The 16956-nt window shown below is 37.8% G+C and overlaps 1 protein-coding gene across 4 annotated transcripts in view; it reads left to right on the top strand.

The window, feature by feature from the left end:
* Positions 1–16956, top strand: part of NEBL (nebulette) — a 342127-nt gene that overhangs the window by 241028 nt on the left and 84143 nt on the right. Inside the window, exons 3-5 of one of the 4 annotated variants that reach the window (XM_036100133.2) lie at positions 447–551; positions 2163–2273; positions 8109–8219. The exons of the other annotated variants lie outside the window; for them this stretch is intronic. Of the exons in view, the coding sequence (XP_035956026.2) occupies positions 447–551; positions 2163–2273; positions 8109–8219 (327 nt within the window). The remainder of the gene's footprint in view (positions 1–446; positions 552–2162; positions 2274–8108; positions 8220–16956) is intronic. 4 annotated transcript variants of the gene reach the window in all.

Genomic DNA, 16956 nt, shown 5'->3' with positions numbered 1-16956 from the left:
TGGTTCCATCTGTCCTGATGACTACTTGTCTTAAACCTAGAGGTAGGCAGCTATGTTTTTGTTTGATTGTAGGCTTAACTGTTCAGTCAGTGGCTTGAAAGTAACAATAAACTAGGACACTTGTCGAATGAAATGAGAGTGTTGAATAATTATGCTGAGAAAGCTGGGCAGACAGGACCCATAGTCAATGTGCGTCCGCCCCCATGATCCTTGATGATAACAGGACTCTTCCTTATCTAAAGAACAGTCTTTTCTTTTCTGTGTCTCATCGCCTTTGTGGTTCTGTGCTAGATATCCATTTATTTGATTTGGCTGGTTTTGAGCATCATTCCTCATTTGAGTATTTACTTTAGAAAACAGACTTCCTCAAGTAATTCTGTTCAAAAGAGGGGCATTAAAATTGTTTTTCTTCTTTCTCATCTTCTGTAAATTATTCTCTCTTTTAGATTCATTATAAAGAAGAGTATAAAAAGTCTAAGGACAAGTGTACATTTGTGACTGACACTCCCATGCTAAACCATGTAAAAAATATCGGTGCTTTTATTTCTGAGGTAAGGCTTCAAAACATGCAAAATAGTTTTCATTTTCATTTTCTATTTATGTAGATAAAAATTTGTGCATTAAAATTAGAGAATAATATTTTTGAGAGCGCCACTGAGTGTTGGTAATATCTACGTAATTATGTAATCCTATGCACCATATCAATTAACTTTATGGTTGATATGTTTTATTATATATGCCTATATTTCAACTCTAACCCTTTCATATTTATGTAGGATCACTCTTGAAAAGAGATATTTTATTTGATAAGTAGAAAGTACTGGAAAAATAGTTTTAGAAATTCCATTATTTTATTTCCTAATAGGTGTACTAGATATAAGTTGTTGAATATCATTTTGAAAATAAGTAAAATTTACCAGCTGATTCTATAAAACGTGATACCTTTGGTAAGTAATTTTAAATCAATTTAAACTATTCTTGAGTAGGATCAGTTCAACAGAGACACTTATTATGAGACCACAGAGAAATGCACTACATTCATTTTCCAGCTGAAAAATCATACAGTCTCTGAGAGCATTTCCAACTGCAGATTATGCTGCATTATAAAGCACCACGTTAACAGCGATTTCTGTGAGGAGGCATTTCTGTAGTCTGTGACTAGATCACTCAGGAGAGATAAATTTGAAAAGAGGATGAGTACAACAGTATTGCAAATGACTGACCTTTCGTGTTTCATAAGTTATGTTGGAAAAAGATCACCATGATGTTCTCAGGATTATTTCCGCTGATGTGAAAACACTTTGAGGAAAACTGGCAAATTTTCTCTTATTGAGTACCCACATCCAAAGAGTTGTGAGAACACAAGGATTACACAAGATCTACGCTCAATAAATCCATGCTCACATCTAGTTTTGAGTGGGGGTAACGTCAGCGTGTGGAAAAACGTGGTTTTGTAGGTTTGCATTAGCTTTTATTTCTCCTGTGCAAAGACTCTCTTAATGTTTCTCATTCCCAATTGATTGTTTTTCCTGAAGGAGTTAACTGCAGAGCACAAAAAGAAAAAAAAAAAAAAAAAAGAAGTGGGCAATCTGTTGTGTTACTTTGCACCTAATCTCTCTAAGAGAAATGGTGAAGGAGCGTTTCTATTTACTAGTAATGAATTTTGGGGATCACTCTGAGACAATGCAGATTGGAGGTGGGAAGACACAGAAACAACAAAAAGGTACCCCCCCGCCCCCACCACCGCAGTCGTGGTAGAAGGAGGTTAAAAAGATTTGAATAAAGGAGCACTATCCTTTGCATTCAAGTTCTAGACACTACATTCTACCAATTTGTATTTTCTGGAACAACTCAAATGTCTCATTTTTCTCAGGTTTTTCTTTGCTGATCAAACATCTGAAACTCTCTATACAACATGCATAGGTTAAAATAGAAAAGTAGTCATTATTTTCTTGAGCATCTCATTTTAAAGCTTTTTCCATAATAAATTGGATTTATCTCTCTTCAGAATATGTTCTTCAGTCTAGTATCTAAGGTTAAAATGGTCTTCAGGTTTTTAAATTAATTCTGTTTCTGAAGAAAATTTCTTTTTATTCTCTTTCAGTATTCACAGTAAAAAAAAGTAGCGCTTATTAATTTTTTTTCCTTTTTCCCCCCTCTAGGCAAAATACAAAGGCACCATTAAGGCGAACCTCTCCAATTCTCTTTATAAGCAGATGCCAGCCACAATCGATAGTGTTTTTGCAAGAGAAGTTACGCAGCTTCAGAGTGAGGTGTGGTTTTCCTAAATTGTTATATAACTATATATATCGAAATTTAACCACATACAATCAGCATCTTAAAATATATTAATATTTAAAATATGTATTTAAACATAGATAGCAAAAAGGTTGTTTATCTTGGGTTTTACATATTGGATGAAAATTGGAAGCAGCTGACTCATGGGTTGTCAATAGTCACTGGTGGGTCACAGAAAATGAAAAGGACAGGCAAATTTGTTAGTCAAGTGATGCTGTTTTCCTAAGCCCATTCACAGTTATTAATAGAACAAATTTTAATCTTGTTAGGACAACTTACTTAGATTAAAATCTGACAGCAGGGGCACCTGGGTGGCTCAGTCATTAAGCATCTGCCTTCGGCTCAGGTCATGATCCCAGGGTCCTGGGATTGAGCCCCGCATCGGGCTCCCTGCTCCGCGGGAAGCCTGCTTCTCCCTCTCCCACTCCCCCTGCTTGTGTTCCTTCTCTCGCTGTGTCTCTCTCTGTCAAATAAATAAAATCTTAAAAAAATAAAATCTGACAGCAAATATTAAACCTGTCTCTGATTTAGCATGTGATCTCTAAGTGGAGAATGTTCCAGTGGTTTATTCAAAGTCCCGTAACCAGTTAATGGTTAAATTCAGGATCCACAAGTCTGTGCTTCCTCAGTTAGGCGAGAGGTTCTTGAATTTCCTTTTCTGTGGATTATGGATTTCATGTGGAGTATCTCAGGTGGAAGTGGCCATTTTAGTGATTGCAAGTTGCAGACGAACTCAAGAATTGTCATCCTGTAAGCTCATTTTGAGTCCAGAAGAGTAATTTTCCCCTTTGGTACATTCGACATAAGGAATACATAGTACATTTAATTTGTTGTATTTCTTAAAACAGAATTTCAAAATAGAATATTTCACTTCTTTCTCAGTCATCTTATTGTTTTGTTTTCTCCATAGCACAGTTTTTTGTTGTTTTTTTTTTTAACTTTATGAAATGGCTTCCTAAGTGATATGAGAGCAGGGACTTCCTGTGTCTTGTTCTCTGCTCTACCCCCGAGCTTGGAACAGCCCTTGGCACACAGGGGGATAGTCAGTAAACACTGGTAAAATGGATTTTGTTGAATTTGTTGATTCCTTTTATAAGGAAATGTTTCCTTTTATGTAGTTTAATATTCTTAATGCTACATTTTAGGTTAAAAATAATAATGGACACATACAAATGCTTGCTATGTGTCAGGTGCTGATCTATACATTTCACATATATTTATATCATTTAATCCGCATAAGTACTCCGTGAGATAGCCCCATTTCGGAGATGTGGAAACTGAAGCACAGAGGAGTTAAGTAACTTGCCTGAGATCACACAGCCAATAAATGGCAGAGCCAACACATGAACATAGAGAGTCTGGCTTCAGAGTCTGGGTTCTTAACCACACACTGCATCACCTCTTTCTTACCATTTCTACCACTCTTTTGCTTATTAAACAACTTGACTTCTTCCTTCAAAATCTTTTTAGTTTTAAGTAGAGGATGCCTAGGTAATTTTAAAATAGTCTTAAAATAAAGTACTCTTGAAAAACACTGAGCATTGTTATCCTTTGAGAACATCTTTAAGTACTTTATTATTACAAATTTAAATGTCCTCTGTGTACTCAGCTTGGCAGTAAACTAATCTCAGCTGTGCAACATGAGGCTAAAAATATATGATATCAGAGTTTTGCATGGCTGACCATGACTAATATGTCCCTTTTTTTCCCTCACAACATCTGGTCACCTAGCCACTTGCTGATAATAAACGGACTACTTTATAACGCAAATAAGTACAATCCAACAGTTGATATGTGACAAACAACAATTATGCAAGAAAGAATAGTCTCTTCTTATTTTTATACTTGGGAAGGTAACCTTGCCAGATATTTACATCCTCATTGTGTGAAAGTGCCCAACTTTTTTCACTTTTTATGGCAGAAACGAGCATGTGCAATATAGGACTTTTTTAAAAAATTTAATTTAATTTTATTATGTTACGTTAGTCACCATACAATGCAGTGTAGGACTTAACATGGAAGATAATCCATACTGTATATTGTGGAATCTTTTTTTCCCCCCAGAATAAGTTGTCTCTTGCCTTGTTAGCATGTGTTATGCTAGAGTAGAGTATGCCCCTGGGAAAGACACGTGTGTGCTCCCAACACTGCCCACTGTTGTAATTAGTCACTGAACTTGTTAGTAAGGAAACACCTGGATTCTGAATAAAGTATCTATTTCAATGGAATAATGTAATGTAATAACATTTCAATGTAATGTAGTAATACTTCTTGAGGTTTGTATAAATCAATTTTATTGTTGCTAAAATTGCAGTTCTCAGAGCTTACCTGGTAATAAGACTATCAAGAAAGTAAAACTATCTGACAGTGTCTGATAAAATTAAACAACTAACATTTTACTGTGTCCAAATTGTATCACATTTGTGGTAACCTAAATTAGAGTAGTCGACACATTCTGGAATTTCAAGGTGTTCTGGATTCTAATGAAAAGTCTCCTAAACTGAGGACACTGGATCAAAATGTTACATTAAAATCAATTTGCAAACATTCTCAGCTGCTCACATCCAAACTAGAATGATAAGGTGAAGAGAGCTAAATTAATGCTCCTTACAGAAAATGACTGAGGGGAAGTCATTCTAAAAAAAGAGAGAGATGTGGAGATTTTAGGATGTCGTTTTACGGGATATCCCCCATTAAAAATTTTATAAACAAAGACCACAAAGAGAATTTCTGGAAACGAATGGACCACGCCATGAAATGGTGAGATCCTTCTCACCAGGGCTGTTTCAGGCAGAGGCTAAATAATCTCTTATCACAGAACTGATACAGGCTACTCAGGCATCTGGACTCAGATGTTTGACAGCCTACGTTTTTATCCATAGTGGCTCCGGGGTCCTGCCTAGCAGTGCATTTACCTATATAGTAGTTGTAAAATATCCTGAAGTTAGAAATGTATAGAGATCTTATGTATATATATATATATACACATATATATATATGATATAAAAATATACTATGCTATACTATGCTATCAAATATGCAAGATAAATGTATGTACTACTTTTATAAACATATTTATATATAAGTATATAAGACTATTGCAAATGTCTTCCACTAGTTAGGTATCCAGTAGCAAGGCGACCTTGATTCTCAAGTATGAAGAAAACAGTGTTAATCTAGGGAAATGCTAAACAATAATGACAAATCCTAAGAAATCAAATTTATCAGAAAATTTATTAGCTTGACATGATTTTCCATTAGCTATTTTAAGGATGAAAATTAATATGATAAATTAAAGTTCAGCTGCCTCCAATTTGATGTAATCTTAATTCTAAAGTGGTGCTTCGTTGTAGCTATAAATGAAATGACTTTTAATGCTGCCAGTAGAAAATTACAGAGCCTTTTAAAGAAAGAGTGCTTTTTAAAATTGTGCTTGATGACTCACCATTTCTATGATAACCCACTAAATGATCAGCTGCATTGATTATGTTTATAAAGTCACAATCATACAAACTAAACTAGGCACACAGCAAAAAGGAGCTAGGTACATGCTATCTCCTTTTATTTAAGAAGAAGAAACAAATCTGATAAAGGTTTCTTCTTGGCATAATAGACCTGGTCACCCATTAAACTCCTCCTCCTTTCCCCCAAAGTTATAATATAGAATGTAATGGAACTGACATAATGGTTTTTGCCAACTTAAATGGAGGTCCTTAATGGGTTTCCTATTTAACATAACTAATTGGTGAAAATGTAAAGATATGTTCATGAGAATTAGATATACTGATGGATTAAATCAATGGACAGACTCTAACAAGATGAGTGATCCCTGAAATAACGGGGTGCTGTGTGTGAGTCCTGATAATCAACTAGATACACCGGATTGGATGTGAAGACAGAGTGGGGCAGAACTGAACAAGGCTTAAGGACACTAGGTGACAGGAATCTCAACGTAGTTATCAGAAGGAAAACACTGTGATCTATGGATACATGAATAATAGCGAGCAAACAAGAAATCATAACCCAGACTAAATTGGACAGTTCTAATTAAGAGAGGTCAGACCATATCTGGAACATTCTGGGCATCTTAAGAAAGGGTGGATTAATTGGAAATTGTGCAGAGGAGGGCATTTAGGGGTACAGGGGCTCACGACCTTACTCCGTGCAGATGGTCTGGAGAAATGGGAGTCATTGACAGCTGTGTGCCCACACCTAAAGTTCCATCCGGTGAACTAGCCGCCAGAGGAAGACGAATTGGGGCTTCATTAAGGGAGGGGCTTTGTGTCAAAGCTTCCACAATTTAGAGACTGTGACACCCCAGCGTGAGTTCCATTTCAGTAAACGTTTTCAAGAAGAACTTGGTGGGGGAGCCAGAGAGGAGATTTAAATATTGATAGTTGTAAGAAATGGCTTTCTTTCTTTATGGTAAGAGGCGATGATTTTATTTTTAAAAATTAGTTTTGTAAATATCACCTTAATCCTCTAGACAAGTATATTATCTAAGTTAAATGAATGGTTAATACAGTTTATTAAAACCCATGAGGGGTTTAAGTTCATGAGAATATTTAATAAACTCATTTATTCACTCTTTTGCTAAACATTTATTGCATTTCTACTCTCTGTCATTCAGTATGAGAGGCACAGGATATTAAAAGATGTGTAAGAAGATATAGGCATAGCTCTCAAGGAGCTAGTATTGGTAAAAAGTTTTTCCTTAAGTTGAACTGTTATTCCTTTCCATTAAAAATTAGATCTTATTTTGTTCTTGTGACTACTCTTCCAGCTTTTCTCTTTAAATTGCCTCTATTCTCCTGTGTCGAGTTATTCTAACTCCGTTTAATATTTTTATTATAAAACTTAATATCTATTTAAAATTAATTTTAAAATAATTTATTCATTCATTCCTATTTTATTTTTATTCATTCATTCATTGAGCAAATATTTATTGATCCTTACTTTGTGCCAGGCATTAGTTTGGGTTCTGAGCATTCACTGAGCTAGATAGTTATGTTCTCGTGAGGGAAGACAGAAAATAAGTAATTCTATAAAAATAAAACAAAAGTAATTAAAAATTGCGAAGGAAATACATAGGATAATGGAATAGACTGTGAATAAAGGGATAATTTCTTTGCTGTCTTCTGAATTTTTTTCCCCCTAACTCTATCATTGAATTTGGTTACTTCTACTTTTGAAGTAATCATTCTCATGCCTTCTGTCCATCCCAGGAGGGAACAAATTGAAATGGTAGCAATGGATGACATTGGCATGATGCTCATTTCCCTCAGGACAGACCTTGACATATCTCAGAAATCTGCGTGCATGTTTTATTTTCTCCCAAAGGTTGGGGCATTTAATGAGGTTTATGTTGTATTATAGCTGTGCCTGCAGAAAAGTCATAACAATTAATTAAAAATGAAAAATTTGCCTTTAAATATCTGGTCATTTTCCCCACTTTGTCAGTTGCTTTCCCAAGATTTAAACCTTGGACATTTATGACCCTAAGAGCTCATAGATTTGGAAGGTTTCCCAAAACCGTAGCTGAGATTTAAGCTAGCTGAATATGAATGGGGATTTCAGCATGCATATGGTCAAGGACTTTTGAAACAAACAGGAAAGAGTCAAATTTAGGATTTTAACCTGAAGCACTAACCTTAAAGCACTGAGTATATTCTCTTGTTGTAGAGGCTTAGGCAAATATGACCATCAGTGGTGGGATTCAAATACACAAACTCCTAGCAAAACACTGAAATTTAACAGGTAAGAATGTAGTATGCCCCTGAAAAAACTAACAATGATTTGTGTTTTTAAAGGTTGCCTATAAGCAGAAACACGATGCTGCCAAAGGATTCTCAGATTATGCCCATATGAAGGAGCCACCTGACATCAAACATGCCATGGAGGTCAATAAACACCAGAGTAATGTAAGGACCCCCTCCCTCATGTTTTTCTGGTAAATCGTGGTTACCTACATCAGGGCTAATGGATATGTTGTTGCAATTTACATATTACAACTCTCCTCTTCAAAAAGAACTTTAAAATTTCTTGTTTTTAAATCTCTCAGTGTTCAGTCATAAATTCATCTGAATTACTCTATCAAAAGTCATTAAAACCTTGTAGAATGTCTTTAAAATGTCAGGTCCTTGCAGATATTGGAAGTTCTGCTTTGGACCTATTGGGTTATTGGCATTTCCTAGGGTGCCCTTGACTTGATGGTAAAGCTCTCGTAGTTTCCAGTCTAGAATTGTAGAAGAACTGGGAGAAAGGACACCAGAAACCACTGTCCTGGGGAATAGTCCCTCACAAAGGCTAGTGAGATAGTACCCCACTACTGTCTCTTTTGGAACACATATGGAGAGCAAATGGTCAAACTTAAGACCCATGGAGAACATGAAAGCAGTTGATGTGTAATGGCTGACTTAGCAGAAACCAAGGGAGAGGAAACAAACCCATAGAAGATAAATTCTTTTAAAAGTTGTAAGTTAGAAGATTATGAAGTTGTAAGTTAGCAGGTGCATCAAAACTTCCACGTGTTTGCTCAATGACCACCACTATCCTGGTGGCCTAGAAGAATAATTTCTTCCTGAAATTTCAGTGGAAGCTCATTTGTCTCCCCACTAGGAGTTCTTTGTTCTCAAGGAGGCATGTAGGAATTGTTCGTTAGGTTCTTAATGGGCTACAATCAGTTCAGATAAAGGTGTCTGCCTTAGTTGGGTCAAGAAACTCCCTTTCTTTGGAAGCTACCTGAAACAACTTTGTCATCTCCCATGGGCTCTGTCCCACCACCTAGCTCCCTTACTGAATGGGGCTTGGCTGACCTTGTGTCCCCAGAGCCTCAGCTGTGCAGTATCTCTTTCTGGGATGGCAACAGTTATCTGGTATTAAATTGCAATAGATTGATGCTTAAGTACAAATGGAGTGAGGTTTTACATTTTCACTCCAATGTGTAAATATATGCCAGTACCAAGACAGTTTCCCAAGATGGTTTAACTTGGATGAGAGATGAGAAAGCTACACGTCTGTAATTACCAGCAAGGCCATTTGAAGGGGATGCTTCGTAAGAACGGTTTGCTTACAGAATGACGGTCATAACCATAATTACTACCACTTAGCTAGCACGGCTGCGCAACAGGAACTCTGCCAAGACTCCCATTGTTTCCAACTCTCACAAAATCCCTGTACTGAGTCCCCATTCTGTAGATGAAGAAAATGAGACGAAAGAGTCAAACTCCCAAGTCCACCCTTTCTGGATGCCTCTTAAAAGGCATTGGTTATTGGTTGAGATTTTAAATGAAAATTTTAAAATGTGGGACAAAATAGGTTATCATCAGGATTTAGATCAACAGATTCAAGGAGCTGCAGGACCGAAGGGGTCGGCGGTGGCCCGGGAGGGGCTGGAGCGCCTTACACGGACTCTCGGGAGGCTGCTTCCAACTCTATAATTCAATGAAATTCAAATACGGAAGTTCCTTATCATAGAACTGGGGTTATTATTTTAACTCTGCCTTTTCTTTTAAAAGGTCTTTGATTGAGGGATTGAGGGAATAGAGTATAAAGGCCTTTTCTCTTCCATTCAATACTGTGTACTTATGGGAGAAGGATGTATTTACTTACACTCCTCTGCCTACTCGGCTCGACCTTCACATGCAAAGTTTGTACATATAATAGGATTTAGAAAGTGTTTAAGACTATTTACTCAGATTTAAAGTGAGAATGATATTTGTATTCTACCTGTGAAGTAGTTGATATTCCCCTAGAGTCAGGGCACTTAGAAGAATACATTTGTTGTCCCTACAATATGAAATTTAAACCTAGGTCTCGAAAGCCACAGGAAAGCAAGTACCTCTCCTGGTTCATAGGTGAGGCTGGTGCATCTCCACAAAAGACAAAACTCTGTCTCCCACAAAACTTCAGTCGGTCGAAACCCATTTGCAGAGAATCTACTAATAGAATTACCCTTCCGTAATGTGGGATGTCCCTTTACATGCTGCCTCTAAATGACCTGATTTAGCTTACAAGAAAATGTGTTGTCACACGTACATCTGATTTGCCTAGAAATAAGGCATCTTTGCTGACCTTTTTATTTTATGTTTCTACCAAGAGCAAGTCAGCTTTCCAGTATCTGTTAGAGAACCAAGAAACTGGACCAACTGCGTTTAAACCTTTTAAGTTCTGCCTCCTTTCAGCTCAAACTTTTATTAGAACATTTATCAATGGGCCAAAGGGCATGTTTTTCCTTTCAGAACTGTTCTCTCCCTCATGCCTTTAGAAGCGTGAATAGGCAGAAGAGGATGGGGAGAGGACTTCTGTGAGGGCGGACTGAATTCTCACCTCTGTGTAACTCAGAGTTTCAAGAGGAAGACTAGTCGTTCTAGGGGCACTAGTCTCTTCTGTCCCCCGCAATTCAGTGAGCATGGAATGGGGGGGGAGATCATTTATCCGAATATCCTCCACTGAGGCATATAGTAGAAAAGGAATTTAGAGTCAGACCACATGTTGCCTGGAAGATCTTGGACAAGTTACTTAATATCTCCAAATCTCAGTGTTTCCGTCTGTAAAGTGGGGCAGTGGTATCCAACTCACTGGGCTCTTGCGAGTATTAAATGAGATGGTGTATATATAAAGGGCTTTGCAGAGGAGCAGCTCCATAAAATATGAGTCCTCTTTGGTCCTCCTCCAATTTTAAAGGGTGATTTGAGAGGTTAGGATGATTTCATAGTCAATTTGACATAATTAACAGAGCTTAGATTGAGAAAAGGGCCAAATTTTGTGAAATTTATATTAAGAAGCATTTAGGTCAGAAGGGCATGTTCAAAATGATCCTGAACCCATATAACTACCTATCTTGTTGATACTATAACCAAGAAATGATTAAAAACAGCCAATCTAAATCCTTTTTTATCTTAAGGGATGTACCCCTGCCAAATTCTTCTAATGTAATTAGAGAAACTGGAGATAATCTATCCGGTTACTTTCCCCTAAAGATGGGCTCAAAATGAAAACCCCAGTAACATTATTAGTTCTCATCGATCTTATCAGAGATGCAAAACCCAATAGTTCTGAAGGAAGTCAAACAAATTTTGAACTGCCATCTTAAGTTTTGTAAGTAATGTGGTCTGTATAGACTTGTGATGAAATTGGAGTGGTAAACTCTTCCAAAACACCATATTGGTAATCAATTCAATGTGCATTGGAAGGAAGTATTCAGCAGGGGAAACAAGAGACTTCATGTTTAAGAATGATATATATATATATTCTTAATGGTAAGAAAAACTTATCAGGAGATAAAATTTCTATTCCATCAGAAAGTGAAAAAGCTTAGAGATAAATCAGTAAAATGATACTAGAGAGGCTGTCATGGTTCTGTGTGGTTCCCCGATGTGACTTATAATAACAGCACTTTGGGAGTTAGTATTAAAATAGATACATTAGTGTTTTGCTCATCTCTGAGACAAGAATAGTTAGTAATACCCATTCTGCCTTCTTTACAAGATTGTGGTGGTGGTAAAATTAACTCATGAATAAGAAAACTTCTATCAACTCTAAAATGCTTTTTATAAACAATGACAACAATAATAATGAGAAAGATGCAGCTCAGTATTTTACTCCATCTTTTAGGAGATGGAAAACTTTTCTGCCTTCTGATGAATGTCAGATCCTAGGTTTACCTGTATATAAAAGGTTTACATTCTCTCATAAAAATAATACTTACAATCTAATCCTTTACTCATTTTTTACATACAGGATGCCCAGACAGAAATAAGCCTGAGATAGAATTTCCAGTCCATGTGCCTATGTGAGATACCTGGGGGCTTCTCTAATGTGAGAGTTTAGGATAAAAGTATTTCTTGGGAATGACTGCACGAGTGCTTCCAGATTATAACTAAATACAGGCCCCACTACGCCCTTCTGTTCTGCCAAACTTAAGATGTGAATCCTTTCTAGTCTCTTCTCACCAAGAATCACGTTAACCTTCATCAGAGTGGCAAAGGGAATGATGGTTCTGGGCCAGTTGGGTTTGATTTCTTTAAGTCTGCTCACCAGCCTTAATTCCCCCACAGGGGTCTGTCTGTGGCTGCCATCCTGGCTGTCCCCTCATCTCTCAATCTTGGCATCTCCAAGGACATAAATCTGAGTCTCTCATTGGCCAAGCCCAACTCAGAACAATACAAGGAAGGGGATTGTGGATAACTAGTTCCAGTCCTGGAAGGGAATGTTGAGGAAGCCCGGTGGGACAGAGACAGTGCAGCACAACAAGGGGGGGATGATGATTCAATGCATTCATGCACGTAAAGTGCTCAGAACAATGCCTGGCATGTTGGACCCTCTGCACAGATGTAAAAAAAGAAAATGCAAAAGATGTTATACACAACTAGTGAATCACTGAACACTACATCAAAAACTAATGATGTACTACTGTATGTTGGCTAACTGAACATAATAAAAAAAAGATCAAGATTATAGGGAACAAGCTGAGATTAAAAGACAATAAAATGATGAAAGTACAAACTGAGGGACAAAGTGAACATGGTGAGACAAGGAAGAAATTCCAAAACAAATTTGATAGAATTAATATCTTTATTGGAGGCAATGAAGAACAGATTTGACACTGCAGAAAAACCTGAAACGGAGACTGTGTTAATCGGGTGTTTCTAGGTTTAGCAACAGAACTCCATCTCAAGTTAGCTAAGTAAAACATGAGAATTTATTGGCTTGCATAATTGGAAATTCAAGCTACCTTTAGGTGTACTTGGATCCAGAGGCTCACAGTGTCACTGGGACTCTTTGTCCCTCCCCATCTCATGGCTTTGCTTTTGGAGAGACTGTCTAGATGGTCTCAAGATGACAGCTGGTGTTTCCAGAATTAAATCATCCCTAGAGCCGCTGATTCCAGAGGGAAGGACAGAAGCTCTTTCTCCCTCCAGCCTCAGATCCATCAGTGACTCTGGCCCTCCCTGGGTTATATGTCTGCCCTCTTATTGATTGTGGCTTCTAAAGGGATGAGATGTATGATTGGACAACCTGTCATGTCACCACCCCTGTCGCCAAGAAGGTAGGCTGCTTTGGACAGCCCCACCAAATCACACGGAGTGAGAGGGAGGGGCAGTTTCCAAATAAAAAACCCCAGGCCGATACAGAAATTACACATGTCCATTACAGAGGCATAACTTAGGAAAATGACCCAGATATGTGGAAAAGGGCCAGGAAAGAAATTTAGTGGAAAAAAAAAAGGAGGAAGAGATCAAGCATGTATGGTAATAATTTCAGGTGTTCCTGAGGAAGAAACCACAATCAGTCTTTACAGATAAGATTGTATATTGTTATATGTTATTAAAAAGAAAAGGCAGTTTATCTTGGATACAAGATCAAGGTATAAGGAAATGATCATCATCTGATAATTACTTTTTTGCCTCATGTGGGACCTCGAGAAGGAAATGATGAAACTTCATTGAAAGGCATAATACAAGGTTTAAAGAAGTGGGGAAATTCACGTTCTTCTCTTGGGAACAGACTGAAATAGTTTTGAGAAATTTTTCCCTAAGTCGTTTTGTAGGTTGAGTTGCATACAATGCCCACTGAAGTTCCATTTGTTTCCTTTGTGGAACTGACTAGAATTATTCTAATGTTCATTAATGAGAATAAATAGGTAAAAATTAAGAAAAATTTTGAAAAAGAAGAGCAGTAGACAGAACTTGGTGTAAGGGATGTAAATCCTTATAGTCATACATTCAAGACATGCGTGAGTGAGGCAGTGAATGTTAAGTCCTTAATATGCTACCTGGTCCATAGTAAATGGTCGAAAGTGGAGATTATTATTGGTGTTATTATTTCTCCTCTTCCCCCTTCTCCTTCTTTTCTCTCTTCTCCTTTGTCCTCCCTCCTCCCATCTCCCTCTTCCTGCTTTTTCCTTCCATGCTCTGATGATGCAGTAGGGAGCAAAACATTAAATAAAATGAGGTAAGGGGCGCTTGGATGGCTCAGTCATTAAGCATCTGCCTTTGGCTCAGGTCATGGTCCCAGGGTCCTGGGATCAAGCCCCACATTGGGCTCATTGCTCAGCGGGAAGCCTGCTTCTCCCTCTCCCACTCCCCCTGCTTGTGTTCCCTCTCTCGCTGTGTCTCTCTCTGTCAAATAAATAAATAAAATCTTTAAAAATAAATAAATAAATAAATAAATAAATAAATAAATAAAACGAGGTAAAATCAATCATTGACCCTCAAGCTTGCACCCATCCTGGGCTGATGATTTTCAGGAGTCTCTTCTTCTCCTCTTATTCAACAGTATTATACAGAACACCATCTTGTCATGAGAAGACAACCTGAAGAATGGAGGCCAGTCCCTTGTTCCAGTACAGTTAGCACTTAGGGTTTGAATTTATTCAGGAAATAGAAAAAAGAAAAAAAAAACAAAACCCTGCCACACCTCTCTTCTACCATATACTGTTTTTATTCTTCCTGGGTTCTGACAGACTGCAGAACGGAGCAAAGACATAGTGCAGACATTTGAGAAATGTCAGGCGAGCTCCCCTCAGACCTGGGTTAGGAGGAGGAAGATGAGCAGCACTCTTAGGCAACCATGTTGCTGCACCAACAAGTTCGGACATCCTTGCAGACCGTGAAGACCAGGAGCCTACCGCCCTACGCCTCTCCATGTAAAGCCCCGTTCCTGTGGGATGTCCCCAGCAGTGGTATTCTGGAAGATCTGACTAGTGACCGGGCTCCCGTGCTGTTCTCCTGTGTGGCTCTGTGGTGTCCGCTTGTTTGAATTTGCAGCTCTTGTCAATCTTAATATTTGTTTTGAGTCACATATGCCGGCCTCTAATTTGCAATTTACATGGATGATGGGGCCCTATTCAGAGTCCTGCTCCTTCCGCCTTTGTGCCCCTCACCTCTCTTCACGCAGTCATTAGGCTGAGCAGCATATAATTACGTAACCCATACAAAGCTTAGATTTCTGGAAGGTTGCAGCTCTTTTCAAAAAGTAAGGGTTTCCATTTTTATCCTCATTCTTTTCTAAACAAAAAGACATTACCCCCCTGTGGTTTCCGTATGAATGCAGTAACTTAGAAACAGTTAGTCTTGTAGGTGGGTAGTAATTTTGGTTTGTTTTCACCTGAGAGTCGGTTTTTGTTTACACAGCTTGTGTTTAACCGAGTGCAGGCGGAGGTTGATTGGCCATCATTGGTGCATGAGCGTGTTGTTATTTGAAGCCAATGAAATTGGCTTAATTTTAAACCCCTAAAGATTTAAAAAATTCACCCAACAATATAACTCAGTTTTCAGCCTATTTTCATGTTTCTTTTGCTACCTGTGTGCACAAAACTTACCTGAATTACTTGTGACAGTAAAGCCTATGAAAACAGAAATACTGAAGAAAACAGATGTTCTTGCTGAAATTATGTTAATTCTATTGAAGTTGTGTTCACTTGTTAGATTCATGATTATAAACATTGTTTTAAAAACAGTCTTGGGGGCGCCTGGGTGGCTCAGTCGTTAAGCGTCTGCCTTCAGTTCAGGTCATGATCCCAGGGTCCTGGGATCGAGTCCCACATCGGGCTCCCTGCTCTGGCGGGGAGCCTGCTTCTCCCTCTCCCACTCCCCCTGCTGGTGTTCCTGCTCTCGCTGTCTCTCTCTCTGTCAAATAAATAAAATCTTTAAAAAAAATAAAAAAAAAATAAAAACAGTCTTGGTGGTGAGGCGAATGCAAGCCCTTAAAAGAGTAAATAGAAATGTATATAAATATTTCACTGAAATAAAATAATATAATGCGTAGGGAGCCTTTCACTTCCTATACCTGATATTATTTTTGAAAGAAATGAGAAAGTACAAATGTTTTTTTAACTCTGCAAGATTGAAAGGAAAATAACAAGATACATTGATATTATCTAGAACACTGGCTCATATTGATTAACAGGAGAATTCATTAAAATGCAGATTCTTCAGAAATTCTATTATGTAGGGTTGGGGATGGACCTCAGGAATCTAATTTTTGAGTAAGTACCTTAGATGATGCTATTGTGGAAAGTCTCCAGGCAACAATAGAAATACTTGTTTTGTACAAATATAATTAATTGTGCATTTTGTATTGATGTTGTTTTACATTTCTATGTTTTACCTTTCTATGCCTCAAAAAAATGAAGGTCTTAAAAATGACCATTGCTGCCCCCTTTGCGTTAGAACTTTAATAGAACTAATGTAATGGACAAGTTGACCAGCCCCTGGTGATATTGCCAAATAGAATTACATCTGGAAAATAGATAAATACTCCTTCAGCTCATGACTGACCTCAGGAAGCAGAGAAATGGACAGACTGGTGAGGTGTTGACTGTGGGATGTTATACCAGTTCTCATCTGGTCTTGCCCCCTGTTTGTCAGTGGAGTTAATCTAAATAACCACCATTGTCTAAAGTACATTTGGTAAAATTTACATGCATTTTTCTCTTTAAATGTCTATTTTCCACACTTTGGTTTGATTGTATCTCATGTACATTCAGAGAATGGATGTTCCTTAATGTCATTGCTTTTATTTTTGGAGGCTCAAGTCACTGCATTGATATTTGCTAGGTAATAAAAATATCAGTACACATGACTAGACTTGCCAGACATGGGCATTTTAAGAGTCCAGTCAGAAAAAGAAGAGAGAGCTGGAGAGGAGCAGCTT

This window comes from Halichoerus grypus, chromosome 6, assembly GCF_964656455.1.
Source record: "Halichoerus grypus chromosome 6, mHalGry1.hap1.1, whole genome shotgun sequence".
NCBI classification, from domain to species: Eukaryota; Metazoa; Chordata; class Mammalia; order Carnivora; family Phocidae; genus Halichoerus; species Halichoerus grypus.
Note: the sequence above shows the minus strand (reverse complement) of the source record. Positions and strands in the feature narration are given on the sequence as shown.